The sequence below is a fragment of the Sinocyclocheilus grahami genome, unplaced genomic scaffold (genome assembly GCF_001515645.1).
Source record: "Sinocyclocheilus grahami isolate Dianchi unplaced genomic scaffold, SAMN03320097.WGS_v1.1 scaffold216.1, whole genome shotgun sequence".
In the NCBI taxonomy this organism is placed as follows: Eukaryota; Metazoa; Chordata; class Actinopteri; order Cypriniformes; family Cyprinidae; genus Sinocyclocheilus; species Sinocyclocheilus grahami.
The window spans coordinates 1,513,184-1,538,752 of record NW_015505395.1 but is presented as its reverse complement, the minus strand read 5'-3'; the positions used below and the strand labels follow the sequence as shown (position 1 = coordinate 1,538,752).

General features: G+C 36.1%; 1 protein-coding gene across 2 annotated transcripts in view; it reads right to left on the bottom strand.

Annotated features, from left to right (window-relative positions):
* Positions 1-1,358: 1,358 nt before the first annotated feature.
* Positions 1,359-25,569, bottom strand: part of upf1 (UPF1 RNA helicase and ATPase) — a 25,086-nt gene continuing 875 nt past the window's right edge. Inside the window, exons 2-24 of one of the 2 annotated variants that reach the window (XM_016286945.1) lie at positions 23,337-23,473; positions 22,189-22,278; positions 21,931-22,098; positions 20,581-20,761; positions 20,331-20,492; positions 19,046-19,130; positions 18,683-18,781; positions 18,241-18,349; positions 15,583-15,742; positions 15,378-15,496; positions 14,289-14,453; positions 14,030-14,144; positions 13,657-13,800; positions 12,447-12,660; positions 10,703-10,820; positions 9,540-9,696; positions 9,181-9,323; positions 7,913-8,087; positions 7,545-7,626; positions 6,434-6,595; positions 5,090-5,313; positions 4,835-4,954; positions 1,359-3,583 (exon numbers count right to left, since the gene is read on the bottom strand). In XM_016286945.1, coding sequence (XP_016142431.1) covers positions 4,838-4,954; positions 5,090-5,313; positions 6,434-6,595; positions 7,545-7,626; positions 7,913-8,087; positions 9,181-9,323; positions 9,540-9,696; positions 10,703-10,820; positions 12,447-12,660; positions 13,657-13,800; positions 14,030-14,144; positions 14,289-14,453; positions 15,378-15,496; positions 15,583-15,742; positions 18,241-18,349; positions 18,683-18,781; positions 19,046-19,130; positions 20,331-20,492; positions 20,581-20,761; positions 21,931-22,098; positions 22,189-22,278; positions 23,337-23,473 — 3,126 coding nt within the window. In that variant the 3' untranslated portion in view covers positions 1,359-3,583; positions 4,835-4,837. Of the gene's footprint in view, positions 3,584-4,834; positions 4,955-5,089; positions 5,314-6,433; positions 6,596-7,544; positions 7,627-7,912; positions 8,088-9,180; positions 9,324-9,539; positions 9,697-10,702; positions 10,821-12,446; positions 12,661-13,656; positions 13,801-14,029; positions 14,145-14,288; positions 14,454-15,377; positions 15,497-15,582; positions 15,743-18,240; positions 18,350-18,682; positions 18,782-19,042; positions 19,131-20,330; positions 20,493-20,580; positions 20,762-21,930; positions 22,099-22,188; positions 22,279-23,336; positions 23,474-25,569 lie in introns of both variants that reach the window. The other variant, XM_016286944.1, reaches the window with a different exon arrangement.

Here is a 25,569-nt window from a genome sequence, read left to right as displayed (position 1 = left end):
GTCCAGCCTAAGGCACACCTGTGCAATAATCATGCTGTCTAATCCGCATCTTGATATGCCACACCTGTGAGGTGAATGGATTATCTCGGCAAAGGAGACGTGCTCACTAACACAGATTTAGACAGGTTTGTGAACAATATTTGAGAGAAATAGGCCTTTTGTGTACATAGAAAAAGTCTTAGATCTTTAAGTTCAGCTCATGAAAAATGGGGGCAAAAACAAAAGTGTTGCGTTTATAATTTTGTTCAGTGTATATATATATATATATTTGAGAATGTTAAATTCATTAAACACATAAATCAGAATTTTTACTGTCTGTCTATGGTGTTATGATAATAGAAAAAGTATTTATCAGAAAAACATCCTTGATAAAGGTTATTTGTAGTGAAGGGACAGGCATAAATATATTAAAAAAAAAAATATATATATATATATATATTTGGACCTTTCATTAGGTGTAACATGGATTAAGAGCTTGTCAGTGAAGTCAAATTCATTTTCAATGTCCTGTAATTAAGTCTGACCTTGTGTGAACTTAGAAAAAAGCTAAATGAATAGCACAGGTTTAATGTGTGATTGATGAAAACGCCACATCAGATCTGCTCTATCACTACAGAGAATGACACATTACAGCAGGGAGTTCCTGCAATTAATACAAATGAATGTTACTTTGGGGGGAAAGACAGCTTTAGAGCAAGTATGATCTTACTTTAATTATGGGATTTAACATTCCTTCATTATTAAGGCTAGTGCACATCATTAATAACAAAAGTCTCAAATCTGACAGACTAATGCAATTTGCATTGAGCAAAACCTTTTCTCATTTTCACTTCAACTAAATTGAGACCACAGAAATCAGTTTGTGAAAAAGTAATCACCAGAAGTGTGCTTCCTTACTGTAATCCAGGATAGAACAGGTTAAATATGCAATGGAAGCTTCCACCACAAGATAAGAAAATAATAGGTAACTGTGACTTTATCTCACAATTCAAATTTTTTTCCTTTCAATTCTGGCACGATAGAAACTCAGAATTGCCCAAATAAAAATATCAAATAAATAAAATTGAGATAAAAAGCCACAATTACATTTTTTTTTAAAATTCTGTGGAAAACCCCCCGGAATTTCTATATATAAATCAGAATCCAGAGGGAAAAAAAGTCACAACTGCGATATGTAAACTTAAAGCTGACTTTCTTGCAATTCTGACCAAAAAAAAAAAAAAAAAAAAGTCAGAATTGCGAGATAAAAAGTTGCAATTTTATTTTTTTAATTCTGTGGCAGAAACGGGCATGCATATTCAATATTTAAGCTTCATTATAGATCATACACAAGACAATGAAGAACTGAGAACTGCATCGGGTGAAAGAAATCAACATTTATTCATAACGTTACAAGAAGTACATATTGTGGGGGTGAAAACTTTTTCCACAAAACAAAATCCTGAATTATACTTCATATCCTGATGTTTTTCCAATGTTCCTCTTCATTGCAAGTTAAAGCATATAAAGGTATTGTACATTTCATTCAAATTTGATGCAACTTTCGCAGCAGAACCTCAGAATTACCTAGTCTCTTCATACTCTATAATTACCAGATTGCATGGCTGTGGATCACCTTGGCCTTGTTGTGGATGTTAGCATCTCATTGTCATTGGCAACAATTTGGCTGATGTCATATCAAATCCGAGCACTGATATTTACAGTTGAAGTATGAAATGTGAAAACTAAACCGTTTCAAGGATTTTCAGAGAATGAGTTCATTCTAAAATGAGAGGTTAACATGGAAAAGTCTGAATATCAGTCACGCAAACATTTTTGCGACCTTGGTTATGAACGAATCATGATTGTCTTGTGGGCAAAGAAAAAAAAAAGAGAAAGCAAAGGATGTGAACTTAAAACGAATCTGTGCTCGATGCTATAAAATGCGAGTGGTGGTACTTGGGTAATATCAAACAGTCAAAAGGGCTGCGAGTATGGAGTAACATCAAGGTATAAATACTCCAAAGTAAAAGTACAAAGTTGAGGCGACTGGAATCGGTCGGAACAGATGTTAAAAGCTGCCGTAAAATTCTGAATGGGTCCGTCGAAACCAAATAAACGTGAGCAATTTCCACACTGAGAGAGGTTACGAGAACTTCACGTCAGACTGTATACAAATAAAAATATGAGCTACTAAGAAGAGGGGGGAAAAGCAACTAGAATGGGGGAAATGCAAAACTACAATCTACCACAACACAAATAATAATGAAGGAGGGCATTCTGGAAACACACACGCACGCGCACACACCTGTTGGCGGCGTAAAAAACCGTCCGCTCTCACTGACATCATAACGCAAGAGCGTAAGACGAGAGCCTCTTACGGTCAGACACAAAAACAGCGAGAATCTCACCTGTCTGTGCTTCATCCTTCTGCTTTCTCTGAGGAACAACTAAAGCGATTAGGGCACAACAATATGACTGCGTCCTGACTGGACAGAATAGCAGTGGGAGGGGTCTACTGTGATTGACACTTTTGTCTCGTACCAAATCGAAAAGATTCAGATGAACAAGTTTCACCTGATTTTGACGACGTTCCTGACCCACAGATCCTAGTGATTTGGATTGATTTTTAAGCCACATCTAAATCAAGCAAGCTAAATCGAGCGGTTCTACTTGACTGCTTTTATTCTAGTTGAACAAAAAACATTTTAAAACAAAGAGGAAAATAAGAAAGGATAGATCCGTCGGTCCCTTCGGCAAGGGACAAAACATTTAAAAGGAAAAAGAAACATCCCAAAGCCATTTCTACCCCTAATCACCTAGCGGAGAGCAGACGAGATGCGACAGGCCTTCCGTTTGTTACGGCACCTCTACCCTCCCGGACTTCAGGCAGAAAACTTTCCTCAAAGTTGAATCGTCCTTCAGAGTGTCCTAGCACCTTGGTTGGAGACGAGAGGCGCTCCGAAGCGAATGAAACAAACCGCGAAAACTCGTGCCAAAGGCGTCCGTTCTCTCAAAGATGTGCGGTGGTACAACCTGAATGTCAGATGTCAACTTTGAGGGGAACTCTTATTTTCCCGAAATTCAGCTGCTTGGAAAGCGTTTATAATTACTTGAAATACGTCACCCCCTCTCTCAGCTCGTGGAGACGACAGAGCAAGCGTGGTTTTTGCAGGTAGTTTTAAGAGAACTTCATCTTGGCTCCGTCTCTGTTGGCAGGGCAAGGCCTGAGGCTGACGTCGGCAGCCAGGCGAGAGAGAGAGGAGGCTGGGAAGGGCCCCTGCGCTCCAGGAGCCTCCTCCACGTTGCGGAGTTGCAGATCGAAGATCTCGTGTTTGGTCTCCTCCTAACACTGCGTCTCCCCTCTCCTCCCCGTCCTCAACGAATGGTGGATGTAGTCCGCCACTCACATGTTCTCTTTCGTCCTGTCCAGCTTCACTCCCTCCTGTGATTGGTTTGATTCTCTCCTGTTGCTCTCACACCATGGTGCTTCAGTTGTAACAGTGGTAAACGGGCATCCATGTTTGTTCTTTTTTTATATTTACCCATATTTAAAATGCTGATGAACTAAGCTCAGCACAGGCCTAGCTCCTGTTCCAACAACCTGCGAACACAGACAGAAAAAATCGACAGTGTTAGCAATGGGGGACTTACACACATGAGGTGTTTTTCCATTCATAAATAGCTAGGGGGGGAAAAAAAGCAAATTGGAACTGAATTAAAAAAAAAAAAAAAAAAACACACAAACACACACACACACACACACACACACACACACACACAAAGCCGTTACTGTAAACATAATTAGCTACTGTTTTTAAAATGAACAAAAAAGCATCAGGTTTTAAAAATGGGCTCCACGGAGAAGAGGACAGAGATCGTTTTTTAGATTTTATTTTTAAAACTTGTGTTTTCAATTTAATTTTAGTTCAGGTTTTAGTCATTTTGTTTTGTTTTTCTTTTATTTGTATTATTGTTTTAATTTATTATTAATTTAATTAGTTTAATTAATTGTTATATTTTGTTTTTAATTAAATTTGAGTTCATTTTAGTAATTTCATTGTTTTTCTTTCATTTTTTATTATTGTTTTAACTTATTTTTAATTTAATATTATTTTAATCATTTTACTTATTTGTATTTTTCTCATGTCTATGTAGTACTTATTCATTTTTATTTATTAGTTTTAGTTTAAGTTTTAGCGATTCGTGTGTGTATACAAAAAATAAGAAATAGCACAGCTGAAACTCGAGGATGCATTTTGGGTTTCTAGGCCATATTAGGCATCAATTACACTAACCAGATGAGCACATTAATGTACACTACTGTTCAAAAAAAGTTAAGCATTGATAAGATTTTTAAAATGTTTTTGAAAGAAGTCTCTTCTGCTCACCAAGGCTGCATTTATTTGACCAAAAATACAGTAAAAACAGTAATATTGTGAACTATTTTTATAATTTAAAATAACTGTTTTCTATGTGAATATCATTTAAAATGTAATTGATTTTTGTGATCAAAGCTGAATTTTCAGCATCATTAGTCACATGATCTTCAGAAATCATTCTAATATGCTGATTTGCTGCTCAAGAAACATTTCTGATTATTACCCATGTTGTGCTGCACAATATTTTTGTGGAAACTGTGATACATTTTATTTTTCAGGATTCACAGATGAATAGAAAGTTCAAAAGAACAGCATTTATTTGAAATAGAATCTTTTGTAACATTATAAATGTCTTCAGTCACTTTTGACCAATTTAATGCGTAAAGATTACATTCTTTCAAGAAGTCTTACTGACTCCAAAAATTTGAACGGTAGTGTATGTGTGGTCTTTTAAGATGCGCGTGTCGTCTTACACTCTAGTACTGTGAGAGTCCAGTCACTCCGTGTTGATATGCCCGTTCGCCCTGGTAGGTGGAATCCTGGGAAAGTGCCACATCCATCTGGGATTTGAACTCATCACCCAGGTAGCTGTCCTGTTTCACACGAAAGACCAAACACAAAATTTAAAACTACAGAATTAACAAAACAAGGTCACTTTAACACAGACTCGAGAGGCTTATAGCGCTCATAAAAGTGGGAACATCCCACACAAACGTGAGCATGTGCACCTGTGAGAGCTCAGGCTGGGACAGTCCAGGCTGGCTCATCTGTGAAGGCTGGCTCATGGTGATGTAGCCCTGGGTCAGTGGACCCTGAGAGAAGGGCTGGGACCCCAGGTCCTGACTGGCCTGGCTGCTTGGCATGTTGGGCTGCCCGCTGCCGTGGTTACCAGTGCCACGGTTCCTCTGACGACCTCCGCGACCCCCGGTCTTACCTTTAGGAGCACCACGACCTGTAAACAGAGAGAGAGAACTGATTAATATTGTATTCCTGATTGCGTTCTGCTTCACCTCTTGTCACTCCATCTTCAGCTTCTTTCTCTGGCTCTTCAAAAGTAGCTAATATCATTAACCCCGCCAGCATTTTTGAAAAAAGTTGCCAGCCACCGCCAGCGATTTTGATGATTTTCACTCAAATTTGATGGCCTCCAGTATATTTTGCTGTATGAATATTTGAATATGCAATACACCAAAATAAAGATCAGAGCCTCTACTTTTAAACAAAATTATTCTAGCTTAAATCATTCTATTTTTATCAACACTTGAATATTGTGTTTCACAACGAATTACACAGCGAATCACACAGCGCATTAACAACATGGCGGCAGCAACAATACTACAGCCAGAATAAAAGTTACGCCTTCTTTCTTTGTGTGAACATTTGGGCGGCGTTATGCAAATCTTCCCACATAGTGAGGTAGATATGTGGGGGCATGTTAGAACGAGCCGTTTTAGGTAGGCGTGGCTGACTCTTAACTTTTATAAAGAATATCTCTTTGGATTTGAGACTTTAGTCTTTGCAACTTTACAGATCTTCTTTATGCACCAAGAGCTTGTAACACTCCAAAGAGAAAGGAAAAATTGAAATCTCCTCATATGACCCCTTTAAAAACTACATCTGGATAATATTCAGTACGATTATCAAAGCATAAATCCAGTAAATTGCTTCCATCAACACCTCCAAAGCTTGCACAGACATCACTTCCTGGATCAACATTTGACAGTTTTCATTTATTTGCTGTCTATTGCTGTTGATCGCATTATTTTTCATATGTATCTGTTTACATAAGAGATAGCTAGTTTCTCTGTCCTGTTCAAGTGTGTTTTTGTTCGGGAGGTTTTGTACTCGTTCAGAAGATGCGTACTAGCGCCCCAGAGTGTATAACAGTGAAAACACAGAAAGCCGTAAAAAAAAACTTATTTGGTGGGGAAGTGTTTTCTTGTAAAAGACGAGATAACTCATCAATGGTGGGGGAAAGAGTTAAAGGGGCCATATAGAGTTCACTTCTAATGTTAGTCAAGGTTTCTTGTTCAAAAGCAGTCTTAATTGAGTGATTTGGGATTTTCTCTCACCGGCAGCAGGTCCGTTCACCTGGCCCAGGTACCCAGGCGGAGGCATGGGCGGCATGACCAGATTGAACGGGATGGGGATGTTCATGGAGCCCATTGGGTTCGGCCCAGTCCCGATCATGCCGACCTGGTCATGAGTCTGGAAGTACATATTAGATGGACGTCCTGTAAAGACAAACAAAAAGTGACAAATTACATATATATTTTTCACAAATAAGCATCTCAAAAGCGGGTTCATCAAGAAATAACAGTGCTATTTTATTATCATTGATATACTATTTTGAATGGGATGTTATACGTTTTTTTAATTTTTTTTATTTATTTTATCATTTGTTTCTAAAATACAATTATATAATTTTTATCTTTATATGTACTTTTATAGTAAATTTTGTGTTTATATTATTTTGTGTTTTGTCATTTTTATTCGTTTTTGTTTAAATCTTTGTTTTTTTAATTAATTTATATTCTTTTTTTTTTTTTTTCAGTTTTAGATATTAAGTTTAAAACAAGTTTAAGTTTACTATATTTTATTTCAATTAACACATTTGTTATGGTTTTAGTTTTAGTTAACGATAACAGAATAACACTGGATTCATCTGGTTGATGCTTAAACTAACCAATTAAATTAGTTTATACGTTGATCAACAAGAAAAATAAGAACCAAATGTGAATCACAAAAGCAGTCTTGAGTCGCTGGGGTATATTTGTAGCAATAGCCAACAATACATTGTATGGGTCAAAATGATTTCCTATCGTAAATATATCAAAACTTAATTTTTGATTAGTAATATGCATTGCTAAGAACTTCATTTGAACAACTTTAAAGGCAATTTTCTCAATATTTAGATTTTTTTTGCACCCTCAGATTCCAGATTTTCAAATAGTTGTATCTCAGCCAAATATTGTCCGATCCTAACAAACCATACATCAATGGAAAGCTTATGTATTCAGCTTTCAGATGTATAAATCTCAATTTTGAAAAATTGACCCTTATGACTGGTTTTGTGGTCCAGGGTCACAAATATGAATTTAATTGCGAGTAAGAAAATAAATTAGAACTAATTAATTGCAACTGCAGTGAGACATGAGCAATGGTATGTGATTGTTTTCTCACCAGTGCCGCTGCGATCATACACAGATCCAGGAATCATGGCCTCTCTCGCATCATACATGGCGGTACTCATGAAACGGGCTCCCTGAAACACACATTTACACTATTAGGAGAAGCATTTTGCAACTTATGTTTGATTATTTTCTTTATATTTTGTTTCCTTATTTGAAATTTCTTTGTTACCTTGTAATGTAATGTTACAGATGCATACGAAAGCACTAATACAGAAGCACTAATAATGCATATTGCAATTGCTTATTATTAAATGCAATTGTAATTAAGCAGCTTTGCATGCATGTACAGCCGTGCATGTGAATCAGCATGAAAAGACTGAAGAAATCCTGACATGTGATTGTGTGTGTGTTACTCACAGGGTTGATGGTGTTGACCAGCTTGCGTGGTTTGCTGAACTGCATGAGGCTCTCCCTCAGGTTGTTCAGCGGTCCCTCCACCAGAACCTTCTGCTCCTTGTAGTAGTTCAGCAGGTGGTTCCACAGAGGCTGCTTGGACAGAGCCTTAGGATTGCCCACAATGATCACGCCATATCTGCACACACACACACACATTTGAGCACATAACTAGAGCAATACACCTACATTTGTCATTTATACACACATTTTCCTTGAAGGAAAACATTGTAAATCAGTTTTTATTTTTTCAAAAATGCATAAAATATACATAAATACATAACACACACAATATACATAGACAATTATTATTTATTTTTTTCTGGATTCCAGTTTAATGGTTTAAATACATTTTAATAATCAAAAAGCATGTCTAATCTATCAAATTCAGAATTTATTTAAAATGAGCAATACTATTGCCCTATGAAATATGTTTTATTTATTCAGAAATTCTGTGTTGTCTATTTTACTTTTTCTGGATTCTGTGTTTTATGATCGATTACAAATTTATTATCAAAAACAGTGGCAATCAAATTTAATTTAAATAGTTAAACTTTTAAAAATGTAATCAAGTGAAAATTTAACAGTTCCTTTTATTTTTTGACAGTGCTGAACCATCAGAGGTTTACGATTTAAATTAAAACATGGATGTAAAATACTTAAAAAAACATAAAATACATTATTTATTATTATTATTACTTTAAGAAGAACATATACTCTACAAAAATTAAGTAATATAATTGTCATAATTTCTTCGAACCAAACTTTTATTTTGGTGGGTTGTAGTGAACAGCTTTGAGTTTCTGTGTGTATCTGATGATAGTTTTCTCAAATGAAATGGTGAAAAGCTGTTAAAGTGACTCTCAGAGCAGCTCTAGGGATGAAGTTTGTGTTCAAGACCTCATATAGTGAGACGACAGACACTGAAAACACCACTAATGCGTCACACACTTGTATGAGCAGTAGATGAAACGGAAACACGGAAAACACACAGACTTCATGTTAAACAGCAGTCTCTTTCTGGTTTAATATTCACAAACACTAGTCTGCGATTTGATTAAGCCAAATTATGTGACATTCCAGGGCAATAAATTCAATTTATTGTGACTTATTCCTAAAAAAACATGTTCCTTCAGATGCATCTTTGCACTGCATACAGACTCTTGAATGATTCTGAATGGAAATTGTAGTGTAATAAATCGCCACTCTCTCTAGGAGTCTGCTTTTGTTACCTGGCTCTGGTTAGCGCCACATTGAGACGACGCGGGTCGTTCAGGAAGCCGATGCCCTGGTGCTCGTTAGCTCTGACACAAGACAGGATGATGAAGTCCTTCTCTCTGCCCTGGAACGCATCCACGCTGGCGATCTCCACCTCCTGTAGACACACACAGGCATCAATACATCACCGACATGCTGCTGCCTGAGGCTGGATGTCAAACAGCCATTAAAAAGAGCCAGTATTACAGCAGTAATGATCTTACAACAAAATGCGCTTTTCTTGACACCCTAAATTGCCACAGTGAGGGTCTAGAGTAAATGTATGTAACAGAATGGCTGAAATCAGTCTGTAGGTGCTGTTTGGACTCTGTACCTGGTATAGTTTGGTGTGCAGTGAGCCGCTGAACTGCATGTACTGCACCAGGTAAGAGCGCTGGCCCTCGTATGGTGTAATTATGCCGATCTGGTCAGGTTTGGCTCCGGCCTTCAGCAGACGGGTGGTGATCTTCTCCACATTAGCAGCCTCAGTCCTGAACAAAGAGAGATGATTTTATCAGACCGGCCCTTTGAATGAGCTTCATCTAACGCTGGTAAGGAGCATTTATGAATGAGCTTATGAGTTTTCAAAGGTCTCGGTTATTCCAGACTTTTGACTATTGGCATAAAATCTGTTCTGCTTCGTATTGGATTCTGGCCGAGAGACGACCACTTACACAGGAAGAGGCCAGATGATCGACATATTAACAAATATATATATAAAAAAGTAAAATTTATTTGTACAGCGCGTTTCACGATACACACCATTTCAAAGCAGCTTTACAGAAAGTCATGCTGTTATGTCTATAATGCCTTAGTGCTTTAGCATAGAGCAAGCTTTTGAGATGGGTGATATGATAATATAAAACAATGATTTCAATAAGTCTCCGGATCTAGATCTAGCTATATTATATTTATAATGTTGTCTAGCACACATACCAGTGCCGCAGTGACTTGGGTATATGACTGAACACTTTAAGGCAATTAAGAGATTTAAATGCTGGTCTGTTTTGTTCTATTAAGATATTTCAATGTTTTCGGTTTTGTTCCATTAAGAGATTTAAATGTTGGTCTGTAATATCAGTCAGTAGCATCTCTGACTTCAAGCAGAATTACTTTAATGTCATGGTGTTCTTTACTGAGGCTGAAAATTACTTATAAAGTTGTAAAGACTGTGGTTGATAATTACCTCTCAGGAACGAAGAAATGCCATTTTGATGGTAACAGGTTGTTTTATGTGATGTTTAGAGGCATAAATCTAAAATCCTATATAACCACTAATATATACATGAATATACTTTTTTTTTTTACTAATTAAATATGTAATTTCTTTCAAATATTCCATGTGATACATCTGACTAATGAATAGTCTAGATCTGACTCCCCGAAACAGCACAAAGCCAGCCTATCAGATTAAGTCTTGCTGTTCTGAGAAAGCATTTTGTGTGCAATATGCATCTGATATTTGTGTTGAGAGTGGGGTATCATGTTCAAATCTACCTGTTGAGATAGGAGGTGCCAGAACTCGCAATCTCCTCCTGGCCCTGGGTCACGTAGAAAAACATGGGCTTATCAGGCTGAGGCCACTGAAAGTCAAAGCCTTTCTTGATGCGATCAGCTGGAGAACAACAGAACATCATCAATGTGGCACACAGATATTTCCTGTCTCTATATAACAAAACAAATCTATCTAAACTGAACTTAAAGGGATAGTTCACCCAAAAATGAAAATTACCCCATGATTTTCTCACCTTCAAGCCATCCTAGGTGTATATGACTTTCTTCTTTCAGACGAATACCATCGGAGTCATATAAAAAATGTCCTGCTCTTCCAAGCTTTATAATGGCAGTGAATGGGTGTTGAGATTTTGAAGCAAAATAAACTGCATCCATCCATCATAAAAAGTGCTCCACACAGCTCTGGGGGTTGAATAAAGGTCTTCTGAAGTGAAGCGATGCGTTTGTGTAAGAAAAATATCCATATTTACAACTTTATATACTGTAATCTCTAGCTTTCGCTAACTGTTGTACGTGCGATCACAAGAGAGTGGATCCCCATTCACCGCCATTATAAAGCTTGGAAGAGCCAGGACATTTTTAATATAACTCTGATTGGATTCATCTGAAAGAAGAAAGTCATATACACCTAGGATGGCTTGAGGGTGAGTAAATAATGTGGTAATTTTTCATTTTTGGGTGAACTATCCCTTTAAAGGTCATAAACTGAGAAATCAAAATTCCCTTGATCTTTTGACATATAAAAGGTCATTGTACTATAAACATCCTGTAAGTTTCAGAACTTTCTCTTTAGTCTAAAAACAGCTTATATTGAAGCCAGTCTGCTTGTGGAATGTGCCGCTCTATGACGTAATAGTGTGGCTAAACTCCACCTCCGCAGAAGATGATCAACGCCTGCTTCTACATCACTTCCTGTTTAGCTCCGCCCACCGATTCTACATCGCTGTCTGTTTAGCTCCGCCCAACGATTCGCACATGTAGTGTAAATAACGACAGCAGCTAACGCAAATCTACACAGAAACCAAACGATAAAGATGCTCCGAAGAAAACAAGACGCTCTTCAATGCCAAGATGTGAAAAAACACAGTCTCTGCATCGCCTTCCTTCTGATCCCAACATTAGGAAAACGTGGATGAACTTTTAAGGAAGATCCAGACCGCGTCAGTAAGAACTTGGTCGTTTGTTCACTTCATTTTGCTGTGGATTCATTTTATAAACAAGGCACAATTCGACGACGGATTTTCAGAAAGATTAAAACTAAAAGACGATGCTGTGCGTCTATATTGGATCTGACAATAATGTCGCACCACACGAGTGTGAAGAACTGCTTTTATTATGTGCTCACTATTGCTTTGTCTGTTATTACAGATCGTTTGATTTGAACTGAGTATTTATGCGTTTTAACCTAAATCACAACAGCGCTCATCTGTGAAGGATGTAGCTGTCAAACACACACAACTGTTAGCCAATCACAGCAGTGAACGTTTACTTCCGAGTCTACAATCCACCACACCTATTCAAACAGAGCGATCAGATGAGAGAGGGTCAAAACAGGACAGAAAATAGCCTATTACTTTTGAATTATGAAGTAAAAATCTTGATGACATTATAAGTGGACCTCAAAGAACAGTACAAAATAATAAAAAAGACAGTTCATGATCCCTTTAATCTAATATCAACCCAAGTGAATTTTATTACAAACAAAAAATAACTTGAGATGCCGTACCAGCGGTGACGCCGTTCTGCAGAGAGCCCTCGTAGAAGATATTTGAAGGGAAAGCGCTGAGGGCCGGGTGCATGCGGTACTGCACCTGCAGACGGATGGGTCTGATGCCCAGGACCACCAGCCTCTCAAACAGAGACTGAGACAGACCTGCTTTAGCCGCCTTCTTGCACATGACCACAGGACCCAGCTGACAGTGGTCACCCACCAGAATCAGCTATCAGAGGGAGAAGACAGTACAGTTACTAAACAGAAAATTTAGTTACATGGAAGAATATACACACAAATTTAAATACCGTATTTTCTGGAACACAAGTCACTTTTTTTATCATTTGAAATGTGCTGCGACTTGTATTCCAAAATATTCCAAAGCGAATTTCAAATTGAAATTAACTTAATATTTACAGAATCATTTATTTTCCTCCTTTCGTTCACTTTTACTCTCTAAAGGAAAACTTGAAATCGCATCATATGACCCCTTTAATTTAAAGTGGTAAAGTAGAAAAATACTGTAGTTTAGATATATTTTTACTTGTTAAAAATAACAGAAATCATCAATGATCATTGTTTTTCAAACTTAGTAAATATCTGTCATAAATATAAGTCAATACAAGGTAAATATAGGAGTCAGTTGTTGGCAAATTAGGAATGACTGGTCTGCATTTTTACAACAATCTGGTCTGCATTTTGGTTTCTCTTAGGTTTCAGTTTTTATCTCTTCTCACATTCAACTTTTTATACTTATTTTTTTCATTCTTGCTCTGGATAGCATTAAAAGCAATGTTAGATACTATTATAGTTTTTATTAATATTTAGATTTTTTTTTTTACATTTTGTGTTTCAGATTTAATTGCAGTTAAAAATGTATTAATTTTGTTTTGTCTTTTTTTTTAATGTTAATATCTTATTTCAGGTAAATTCACCTGATTAAATGTGAAGGATTCTTTGTGAAGTGAGTGAAACTAAAACACATTTGGTTTTATTTACCAGTATTTTGCATTATTTCTGAATGTAATAATAAAATGCGACTTGTCTGTTTCTTCTCTCAACAATGCAATTTTGACCGGGTGTGACTTATATTCAGGTGCAACTTGTTTTCCAGAAAACACAGTATATTTAAATTATGCAAGGTCTGTGTGCTAACATACACAATGTGCAAATTGGTTACAGATTAATAAACATCAGATGAAGGAGAGTGTGTCCTGTCACATACCTGTTTGGCCCCGAGCACCACTGGCACCATGCACTCGGGCTCCGTGGCCTGTGTGCTCTCATCAATAAGGATGGAGCGAAACTGCATTTTAGCCAGGCGAGGGTCACCCGCACCCACGCATGTGCAGCAGATCACATCTGCATTCTGAGAGGCAGAGAACATGAGATGTTTTTTTTTTTTTTTTTAATAGAAAAACGTACCACACAAAAACGCCCGATTTCCTGTGCCAAAGAAAACGGCTTAAGCATTATTGTGCTCCACCACCTGCAGCGTAAATAAACACACTGAAAACTCAACTTCAGACTCTAGAAAAGTTTCATTTGGGTGTGTAATATTCCAGCATTTAGTGTCTATCGTGAAGTCAGACAGGTACCATGAGCAGCTCTCTCTCAGCGGTTCGTTTGAGAGCTCGGTAACGTTTCTCATCAGAAGACGACAGCTCGCCAGTTTCGTCCTTCAGCTGCTGCAGTTTCTGCAACTCTGGCATGCTGCAAAAAGGACAGACACACATCAGTCCTCATAAGATCTCTGCCCCACTGCCAAGCATTCAAATCAAAGCATTCATTGCACAAACACATAGAGATCAAATAGTGCATTTTTAAGTAACGCATTAAGAACTGAAATGTCCGTACCTGTCCATGTTGCGGATCTGATTGTGCAGAGCCAAGAAAGACACAGGTGAATCTATGGCCTCACGACTCTTAGCGCACAGACGAACCACCTTCAGCCCCGTCTGATGGATCTTCTCTGTCAGCTGATCCACTGCGATGTTACTCGGAGCACAAACCAGCACCGGACTAAACCATCAGATGGACACAAAAACTCAGTTATTATTCGGCCCTATTTTCCCCAAATTTCCTTTTTCTGTTTACAATTTTCTAGATTCTTTTATTTCCTTTCTAATTTTTCGGCATAAAACGGATTCTGGATCCGTTTTAAAAGTAAAATTAAATTTTGTAAATCAAAAAGCATACATAATTACTGAAATCGTGAAATGTATACAATTTTACAGCAATTTATTAAAAGTTTAATAAAAATTTAATTTTTTGGCCTTACGAAATCAGTTTTATTTTTCTCCAAATTCAGTTTTATTTTAACAAATAAAATGTTTACAATAAAAAAAATGTTGTGCATTTGTTTTTATTTATGATTTAATTCAGATTTATTATCAAAAACATTGGTAATCAAACAAAGGCATAAAACCTAACCTTATAACATCTAAGCAAATAAAAATTAAAACATGGAAGATAGACTGTAAAAAATAAAGTATTACATTTATTATTATTACTCTTTGAAAGGTATTCTACTGTACAATAATAATATATGTCAATTTCTTCAACCTAATTTTTACCATAAACATCACTTCATATTTAAATAGTCTTTTTATGATTTAATATTTCACAGACAAATTTTATTTGAAGTGTACAGCTCTACTTTCGATTTATTCAATTAAAATATGCCAAATTCCCAGACATTTTTCGTTATTCCTAAATTCCATGTTTATGACTGGATTATGCTATTCCATCTGCGTTTTCCACAATGTGGAAATCATAGGACCCTAATATTACAAATATCAGATATTTATAAAATTATATGAGATTAAATAGTCAATATAGTATCCTTTTAACTAAATGAATGAACTCCATTTCCAGTTGAAATAGTATAATGCATGGTAAATTCAGTGAGGTGTTCAGCCTAACAAAGTCATGAACGTGTCTCACCCATTGCCCTGTCTGGCCAGATGGTAGACGATGGTGGCAGAGGTGACAGTCTTTCCGGTTCCTGGAGGCCCCTGGATCAGACTGAGAGGTCGCTGCAGCACCGTCTTCACAGCATAAACCTACATCATGCCAAAACAACTTGAGTTTCAGAAACTTGAAGACGAAGGGCTGAATCAGAGGACGGGGGCTTCAGACAGCTCTGTACCTGCGAGTGGTTGAGGTCTGGCAGGCCCTGTGCAGTGAAGCGTTTGGGCAGCTGGCATTTGATGATAACGTCCTCCACCTCATGACCCAGCAGCTTGTGGTAGATGTAGCCGGACACAGAGGTCTCATCCACGGCAAACGTCTTCAAGGCGCTCTGCATTCTACATAAGACAAACAAAAACAGGTTCACAGATCATTAGACTATTTTAAGTAATAATTAATCAGAAAATTATAATTGCAACACAAAGGTGTTTTTTTTTTCCATACAATTACAAATAATCAGGACTGGAGCTTTTAAACTTAAAATGTTGTCTAAAAAAATGTAAAAACGCAAAAGACCAATAGAAGTATCACAGGAGGATTCTGCATGATATGCCCTGAGAAGTCTTATGATAGCTTTATGTGAAAAATTTAAGTAGTTTATTATGCAATCATTGATGATCTAGTAAAATCGTTTTGGACTCAGAAAGCTCCAGTCTCCATTGATTGTAATTGCATCGCTAATTATTATAAATAATACTAAACTAAAACAATTCAAAAAAAAATTCTGTTACTTGAAATAAAGTGTTAACTGAAATAAAATATTTGTAAAAATGTATTTATTTCAGCTAGTTGCTAAGTAGGGCTGGGTATTGTTCAAACATTTTCGATATCGATACCTTGAATTCGATACCGGTTCCTGAACAATACTTTTTCGAATACTAATTTATGAAATCTATTTTAACAAAATCTCATTATCTAAAAAATATATTGTTTTTATTTTTCAGCTTGTTGATGTTTATACAGACTCAAAGACTCATCTCCTGAGCCACTGCACAAAGGATTCAAATGTAACCAACACAATAAATCAGTGCAAATAGTTTTAATAAAGATGAAATAGTCTTCAGTTTACACATCTGTGATAGGTGCATTTACACTAGTACGTGTTCGTTTTAAAACGCATAGCTCAGACAGAATCATCATTTCTATTTATTTTCCACTGATTTACTGATGAGCATTAGCAGCTTCCAGCGTTGTTTGTCTGTGTTCTCTTCCACGATCGCTGTTCTGAGTCATATTTCAGCAACATTACATAGCCAAAACACACATTAGATGGCAATCAGAAGTTATTAAAACACTCAATGGTGGTTTAAAGTGAGTTTTGAGTAAAAGTGGAATATAAATCCTTATTTATTGTCTTATATAGCATGTGTGCATGAATGGTCACGTAATACGCACTTTCGGTCATGTAGTATGAACGGACTTCAGCATATGATCGGAGCTCCACGCAGCTCCCGCACTACTCTCCATTGGAAATGAATGACTTCCGGGTCTGTCGTTTGTCGGAGACGGTGGAAAGCCAGCTTGAAACGCAGTGGAAACGCCAGTATGACGAGGATCGTTTTCATTTTAAAACAAAAACGTACTAGTGTAAATATAGCCTTACATCTAAGGGGGCTGGGACGAATTCACACTACAGCCTCACGTGTGAGAGTATCTCTGAGAGTGTAACCGGTGTTAACTACAGTAGTAGGTGTGTTCGACTTGACGCGGACCGACTGTGCAGACCGATCGGTGTATTACAGTACCACGAGAGCTATAGAGAGCAGACTGCTCCGTACGCGTTCGAATCGCTCTTGCGGATGTTAAACACTGATCGATCTGCGCCACGCCGCGCCACTTTTAGTTGAACACTAGTGCTGCAGGCTTATTGGCTCACTGACGTTGATGAGATGAGAAATTTGGTACTGAACGATGAGAATTTTTTCGATACTCGATGGTATCGCGGCAATTCGGTTGGTGCCTAAAAAGTACCGAACTGGATACTCAGCCCTTATTGCCAAGGCAACAAATTAATACTTTTTATTTCCTTTATCTTGATGTACTAAATAACTAAAAATAAAATAAATAATAATAAAAAAAAAAACACATGGACATGTAAATAAAAATAATACAAAATTACAAAAACACAAAAAACAACTAATTTTTTTAAATAAATAATACACCTAAAATGGAAAATATATAAATAAATATTAATTTAAAATATTCATAAAACAAAAAGTATCAACACTGTGGCATGGATAAAACCAGTATATTCGTCATAATTTTATTCAGTCCACAAAAGAAAAAAAAAAAGTTTGGATTAACATGAAGGCAAGTAAATAAAACCAATTTTCATTTTTTGGATGAATAAAATATAAATAAAATATTTTAAAATAAATTTTATTTCAGCTAGTTGACAAGGCAACATTTCTCATTTTTATTTAGTTTAACTTGATGTACTGAAATTTCTAAAACTCAAAAATGAATAAAAACTACAAAGATATATACAAAAAAAATTATAAAAATTACAAAAATACACAATAAATTTACTAAAACTTTAAAATGTATATGTAAAATATACAAATAAATACTATTTTAGAATGTTAATAAAAAGGAAAGTAGTATCTCAATACTAAAAGACTCTTGCATGGACAACATCAGTACATTCTTTATAAAATTTTCCTTTTGCATCCATGAAAGAAAATAAATAAATAAATAAATGAAACTAAATAAATTAAAGCAATTTAAAATTTTGGGCGAACTACTTTTTGGGTGAATTATCCTGTATAAATGTAGCAAAGCAAATGGAAACAGTTTAATGGACTAGTAAAAGTGTAAAAGTGACAGCAGGACTAACCGGTCAAAAGATGTCGACTTCCAGACAAAGTCCACCTGAAAGTTATGTGGCACCTCCACAGGAGCACCAGCACTGCTGCGCAGCTCGATGGCAATTTCATCTCCATAATCTAAGAGGATCTCAGTTAAGGAATAAACCGTATAATACAGCGTCCTGTAAGATACTTACATACTCGCACATCAAAACAGCACAGTAAGAACAGGGAACTGACATTCTGCTGATATAAAGAGTGCTTGCAAAACTCACGGTCACGATGCAAGTCTGTTGTATGGAGTTTTGGTATGCAGAGGTTGCAATTATGTTGCTATGCAGTTGCTAGGGTGTTCTGGGTGTTTGCTTATCAAATCATAAATCCTACGTTTGAGCAATGCATGCTTAAGCACATTATCAAGAGAGAATAATTGTGTGACAACAGCGAGTTTGATCAGTGTTGAAAGGATACTGTCTGGGACTTTGATGACGTGTCCGATTCCTTTCCACAGCGGAGCCATGTCTCCTTTATAGCGCAGACAGATCTCGTCTCCTTGCATCAGTCGCATGTCTGATAAACATCACCCACACCGAGAAAACAATGTCAGATAGAACACATCCTGTGGATTTATGTTTGAATAACACTAATTGAGCTATATATCCATCACATACACAGTACAGCACCACAAACACACATGCGCGCACACACACACTCGCGCGCGCACACTCAGGTCCGTGCACACATCGATGAGGGATGCATGGGACACGGTGTTAGGGATGGGATGGATATGAACCACTGGTAGACACAGAAGATGTTGAAAGTAAATATTACCACCTGAATCCGTCTTGGGCAGAGTGAAATAAGCTATCCGCTTTTTATTCAGTCCCAAATCCCACCTCACTGTAATATTGTCTTGAGTCTGAAGTAAAAAGACAGGAGACAAGCAAGCAGAATAAATATTAAATGTTTTAACATTCGCAGTCTGACACATATTAAATCTGATTCTGTATTTGGACTTTGCAATTATAAACAACCTCTCTAAGAGAAAAGAATCTCAGGTACAAGAAAAGATCAACACAAACACATGTGAACGCCCATCTAATTAAATTGATTAAATAGAATTTAAAATTATACTAAAACAATGTGGCTGCACAATTAATGGAAATAAAAATGGAATCACAATATAATTTATAAATATACTTTTAGACACACAAGATATCCCATATGAAAACTATATCACAGTTCAATTTGCAATCACAATATCTGATAAATTAATTGCACTATAATTAAGTCATGCAGCCCTATAATGAACTTTAAAATGAAAAAATCTTTTTTTGCTGGCAAAAAAGTGCAACAGTCATATTCCAGAAATAAAACTCCCATCCATTTTCTCAACTTTGAGATTTTTTGCAATAATATGCAATAATGTATAATGTTTTTAGACAAGACCTATGAACTGAAATGTAAAGTGATAATACTTGCTTCTGTACTAGCTAGAAGTCAGTGTGATTTGAGCTTTATATTTATGAAATCATGTTTAATTGTCAAATTCCTGGCGAAAATCCTTACCAGATAATCACTATCAGGGCTGCTACCATAGAAACATAAATCTGTTCTAACAGTGACCACACAATCCCATGAAGCATTGTGAATAACTGAATCAGTGTCCTTACAATCTTAAACGATTTATACCATTGTATATATTTGAATAGTTTGTAATAAACCTTCAATACATCACATCATATACTTGGCAATAGTTCTATATTGCAGCACTATTATGGATTTCACAGTAGCTCATTTCCTCATAACAGATGTTACACCAGATGTAATTGGTTGCAGCTGATCTGAATCAAATGTTGAATGCTGAGATTTATTCCAGAGCTGGTTGGTCTGGTTCATGGCTGAACTATTTATTGAATTTGCCTATGAAGAAACTGAATGGGAAAAGTACTTTCACTTTTGAAAAAGTGGGTGGCCACTGTTGCAGTCCATAGTTCAAGTAGGAAGATAACCAAAAAAAAAATATTACTAACAGTCTTCATCAGCATATCAGTACTAACGCATCATTTTTCACTAGTTTAACCATGGGAAGTGCTGAAGAGCAAAAAGGTTTTCATACTTGGGACTCTTTGAGTTTCTTGTCATAGTCGGCCTCTAGTTTGACCAGCGGCCCAAAGATGTTCTGGTACTGATAGGCATCTTCGTAGCGTAGCAGAACATGCTGAGGTTCCTCATCCACTCCAGGTTTCTCCAAATCTTCCAGGGTCGCTGTTGGGTTTTCCTGCAAGCACAATAGAACGTAGAGTCATACAACAATAGGATGCTCAAAACTGCGTTTGTATTCATATGAAAGATGTACATCACGGTACCTTCCAGAGCTCCTCGAGTTTATTGATCTGCTGTGCCGTGATCTGACGGGCCCTCAGTTGCTCCTGCTCGGACGGGATCTTCACGAGCCAGGACAGGAAGCAGCGGTCCTGGATGAGGGGCTGCCACTGAGAGCTGTCCCAATTAATGTCCTTCAGACTGCTCTGACTGGCACATGGCTGCCTAAACACACAAACACACACCCATGAGACGGAGGGAGTGCACATGCTTGATAAGCGATGGTTGACAGCTTCTGATAAAAAAAATTGACTGTTGTGCCTTCACTGCTTGATTAAATGTACACAAAACATTTAAAATAAAATATTACAAAAACATTTTTAAAAATCATTGTCTCCTGGAAAAATGGAGGAAATGGGTTGAATTTGTATCATGTAAATATGTATGTAAATAGAAGGAGATTAATATATAAAATAATGGCTTTTAATGACTTGAAATTGAATGGAATTTATAGAGTTATAATAGAAATAATAGAGTTTAATTAGGCCACAAGTTCTCTCCCTGGATGTACATAGATCCTACTTCTACCTTTATTTTCATTTAATTTAATTTATTTAATATTTTAAAAAATTTTGTAAAAGAAAAAAAAAACACATTTAACATTTAAATTGCAAAATATACTTTATGATTGCATTGAGTACTATATGTAAATTTAAATATGGTATATGTTTGTACATCCATGAATGCTCAAATTAAACAAATTAAAACTCATCCAGTCAACATGAGGGGCAATCTCAGGAGAAAAAAAATGGAAAAGAATTTTGTGCATTGTTTTTATTTATGTATTTATTAATACAAACTATTTATCGAAATTATATAAGAATATTTAATACATTTTAGGAAAATAAAATATTTTTAAAATGATAAAAAACATTCATTTATAAACATGCTATTATAAACACATTAAAAGCAATTATTCTAGCACACGAGGCACATCAAATACAAACCTAGTTTCTTCTTACCTTCACGCCCAGTCTCATTACGTAAAAATGAAAATACGGGTAACATTAGGGACTTTCCCATTTCACATTTTCAGTAAGCATGTACCATCACACATGCAATAGCTCAATATTAAGTTTAAAAGCCTTAAAGTAACCTGGTAAATACAGATTGTGTCATATACAAGCCATAAAGAGGAAATCTAGCTGGTACAAAGAGCCATTTTTATTGTTATTATTTAAACCAATGACTAAATCTCCCTTTATTTACTGATGCCTAAAAGACATCGATTTAGATTTGGGTCAGCCTAATCAAAATCAACTTTTTCCATCATTACAGAATTTGAGTTTGTGAATCAGAATGAAATGGTTTGCAAATGAGATGATGAATTTGACCTGCAGAGAAGCACCACAACAGAGTCGGCTTTAGCCGGGATGAAGCCGAGTAGGAAGACATTACGGCAGCCGCAGTTATAGCACTCCAGAACCGTCTCTCCCAGCGGTCCGTCCTTATGCAGCGTCACCTCCTTACATTTGGCCCTCACCAAGTGGTTCACAATATGACTGAGAGAACAAACGTGACGAAAATCATCAGCTTTTACGTCTTAACAACACAGTAGTTTGAATTTATCAACACAAACTTGGTGGACTCACCTGCCAGAGGTGTTACCGCGGCCGTTGCAGAACCATTTCTTGCTGGTGTTGCAATAGACCACACATGCTGGATCATGGATACCACAGTAGCTGCAAACAAATGAAACAAAACCAGCCCACAGAATGATCCCTGAAGCATTCTAATAGTCACACTGCTTGTGCCACTCAAAAGTTTAGAGTCTGTATGATTTATCAAAGTTTCCTAGTCTCTTCTGCTCACCAAGGCTGAATTTATTTGATTACAAATACAGTAAATACGGTCATACTGTGAAATATTATTACAATTTCTAATAACTGCTTTTTATGTGAATACATTTTTAAATGTAATTTATTTCTGTGATGCGCAGCTGTATTTTCAGCATCATTCCTCCAGTCTTCAGTGTCACATGATCTTCAGAAATCAGTATAATATGCTGATCTGCTGCTCAAGAAACATTTCTGATTATTATCAATGTTGAAGACAGTTGTGTTGCTTCACAGTTTGGTGGAAATTGTTATTTTTTAGGATTCTTTTATGAATACAAAGTTCAAAATATTTGATTATAACCGGACATCAAAAATAAACATATTTAAACTTAATATTTTTATATATTTGAAACAGAAATCTTTTATCAAATTATTTAAAGTCTGTAATGTCACTTTTTATCAATTTAACGCATCCTCAGTGAAAAAATATATAAATTTCTTAAAAATAAAAATCTTACTGACTCAAACATTTGACAGGTAGTGAAGGCACATACAATGTGTGTACATTTAAAAAAAAAAAAAAAAAGGTTAAAATGATAAAGATAATAAAAAATTAAAATGGCGGAAAAACTGGTGACAATAATGGCAATGACAAGTCTGAAAATATACACTTTTTTTCATATAAATTATAACCTAAAATCTGGCTGATAAATAACTACTTCAAAAACAAAAGACCTACATCAAGCATAATGTACAATCAGAGGGGTGATGCATCATCTTTTGTATAAATAAGTTGCCTGGGAAAACTGTCAATTATACAGCACAGTGTCATTACACAAAGAATACTGCGAGTGAGCAATCAGAGGCAAGTATTTCAGAGAACTGTGCATTATTGTATAGCTCTCACAGCTACAGACACATGATTATGGCGTATGAGATCAGGGCAGTTGTGTCATCAGTACCTGCAGGCGTGCACCGGCAGGTCTTTAGTGTAGTACGTATCTTCCTCATCCTCCTCAAAGTTCAGCTCGGCCAGAAGTTGGCTGGTCTTCACCACTGCATCCTCTCCGTTGGGCAGAACGCCATCAGGCCCGTTCACCTGAACACAAAACATTTCACCTTACAAACAAATCTCAAATTGTACAATCCAGTGCACATTTCACCCTCAAATCACACACATCTGCAACGTGCACCAGCAGAAACACAGCTAAATCAAGTACAAATGCGCACCTGGTTTACCGAGACTTACTCTCCAGAGTCTGCAGCATATACTTAACAAAAGTCTGAAAACACAATTTTGAAAGCTGCAGCTCATGCACAAAAACAGATAAAACACACCTTATTATTAAAGCAAACATAACAATTTAATAATATAATTTACATTTAAATCACACCTCCAGGTTACAACTACCATACGAAAGCAACCCCTCTAATCAAACATGCTTTTATAAAACAGGTGTAGTTCACAAAAGTCCTTCTGAACCGCATAAATGTGAGATAACCTACTGACATAAACAATATACCACGTGTGTCAAAGATCAAAGATGCAGCATGCTATTATAACACCAAAATAGTTAATAAACATCTCAAACACCTCGGCATCACATCATTATTATAACATCAATATACACTTAGGCCTGTCACGATAACTTTTGGTTGTGCGATATATTGCCCCATAAATAATTGCGATAAGCGATATTATTATCATTTTAAAGACCATTTTATGCCACTGAATATATAATCATAATGTAACAGCATAATAACGCAAGAAGGCCAACACACTTCCAAATGACAACAAACTTTTAATTTTTAAGAATATTTAGATCATGGAAATTAAGTATCAAAATATTAGATACCTTAAAAAACTTGAATAAATAGTAAATAAACATTTTCTAACAAAAAGTGCAAAGTAACAAGTACGAAAAAAAGAAAAATGCACTTGTATGGAGATTTTTCCATCTGCAGATTTTCCCCTGACCTTCTTTTCTCTGTAAGTAAAAGGTGCACACTATTGCTGAAAAACACAATCACTACTTAAAGCAGTCAGATGTACACGTGCACAAAGGCACAGATCCCTAAACAAGATCATATCTGCAGATGAAACTTTTTTGTAGAAGCATTTTAAAAATTTGAACTCATGACTACACCACGTTATGCACGAGAAGCTGCAAAAGACACAGGCGCAAGTGGAATGTAAAAAACACGACATTCATTTTTAAGTAAATATAATGGGCGATATATTGCGTCACCAAAAATGATTGAGGTCATGTACATATATTGCGCGATAAGTCGATATATTGATTATTGCGACAGGCCTATACACACTGCCATTCAAAAGTTCGGGATCAGTAAGATTTGTAATGTTTTTTTAAAAAGAAGTCTCTTCTGCTCATCAAGGATGCATTTATTTGATCCAAAATACAGAAAAAACAGTAATATTGTGAAATATTATTGCAACATTTTAAATAAATGCTGTTCTTTTTAACTTTCTTCATCAAAGAATCCTGAAAAAAGTATCACAGGTTCCAAAAAAACATTATGCAGCAAAACGGTTTCCAGCATTGATAATAAATCAGCATATTAGAATGATTTCTGAAGATCATGTGACACTGAAGACTGGAGTAATGATGCTGAAAATACAGCTGCACATCACAGAAATAAATTATACTTTAAAGTATATTAAAATAGAAAACCCTTATTTTAAACTGCAATAATATTGCACAATATTACAGCTTTTTCTGTATTTCTGATCAAATAAATGCAGCCTCGGTGAGCAAAACAGACTTCTTTAAAAAACATTAAAAATCTTTCTGATCCCAAACTTTTGAACGGCAGAGTAAATGTGAGATAAACAGACATAAACAATACACCACGTGTGTCAAAGACCAAATAAGACGCATGTTATTATAACACCAAAATAGTTGAGAATAAGTAACACCCCATCTCTGAGAATAAGCTGCTGTTTAATATTTTAAGTAAATTAGTTTAACACCAACGTTAGTCCCTCTGAAAGAACGCAAACACACCTGAGATTTGCAGCTAATTAACCAAAACAAACAACAACACAAGAGCTACTTTATTTAGTTTCATTTATTAGCAAACTAACTTTGTTAAAACACTAATGTAGTTCATAAAAGTCCCTCTGACAACTCTCTCTCTCTCTCTCTCTCTCTCACTCTCTCTCTCTCTCTCTCT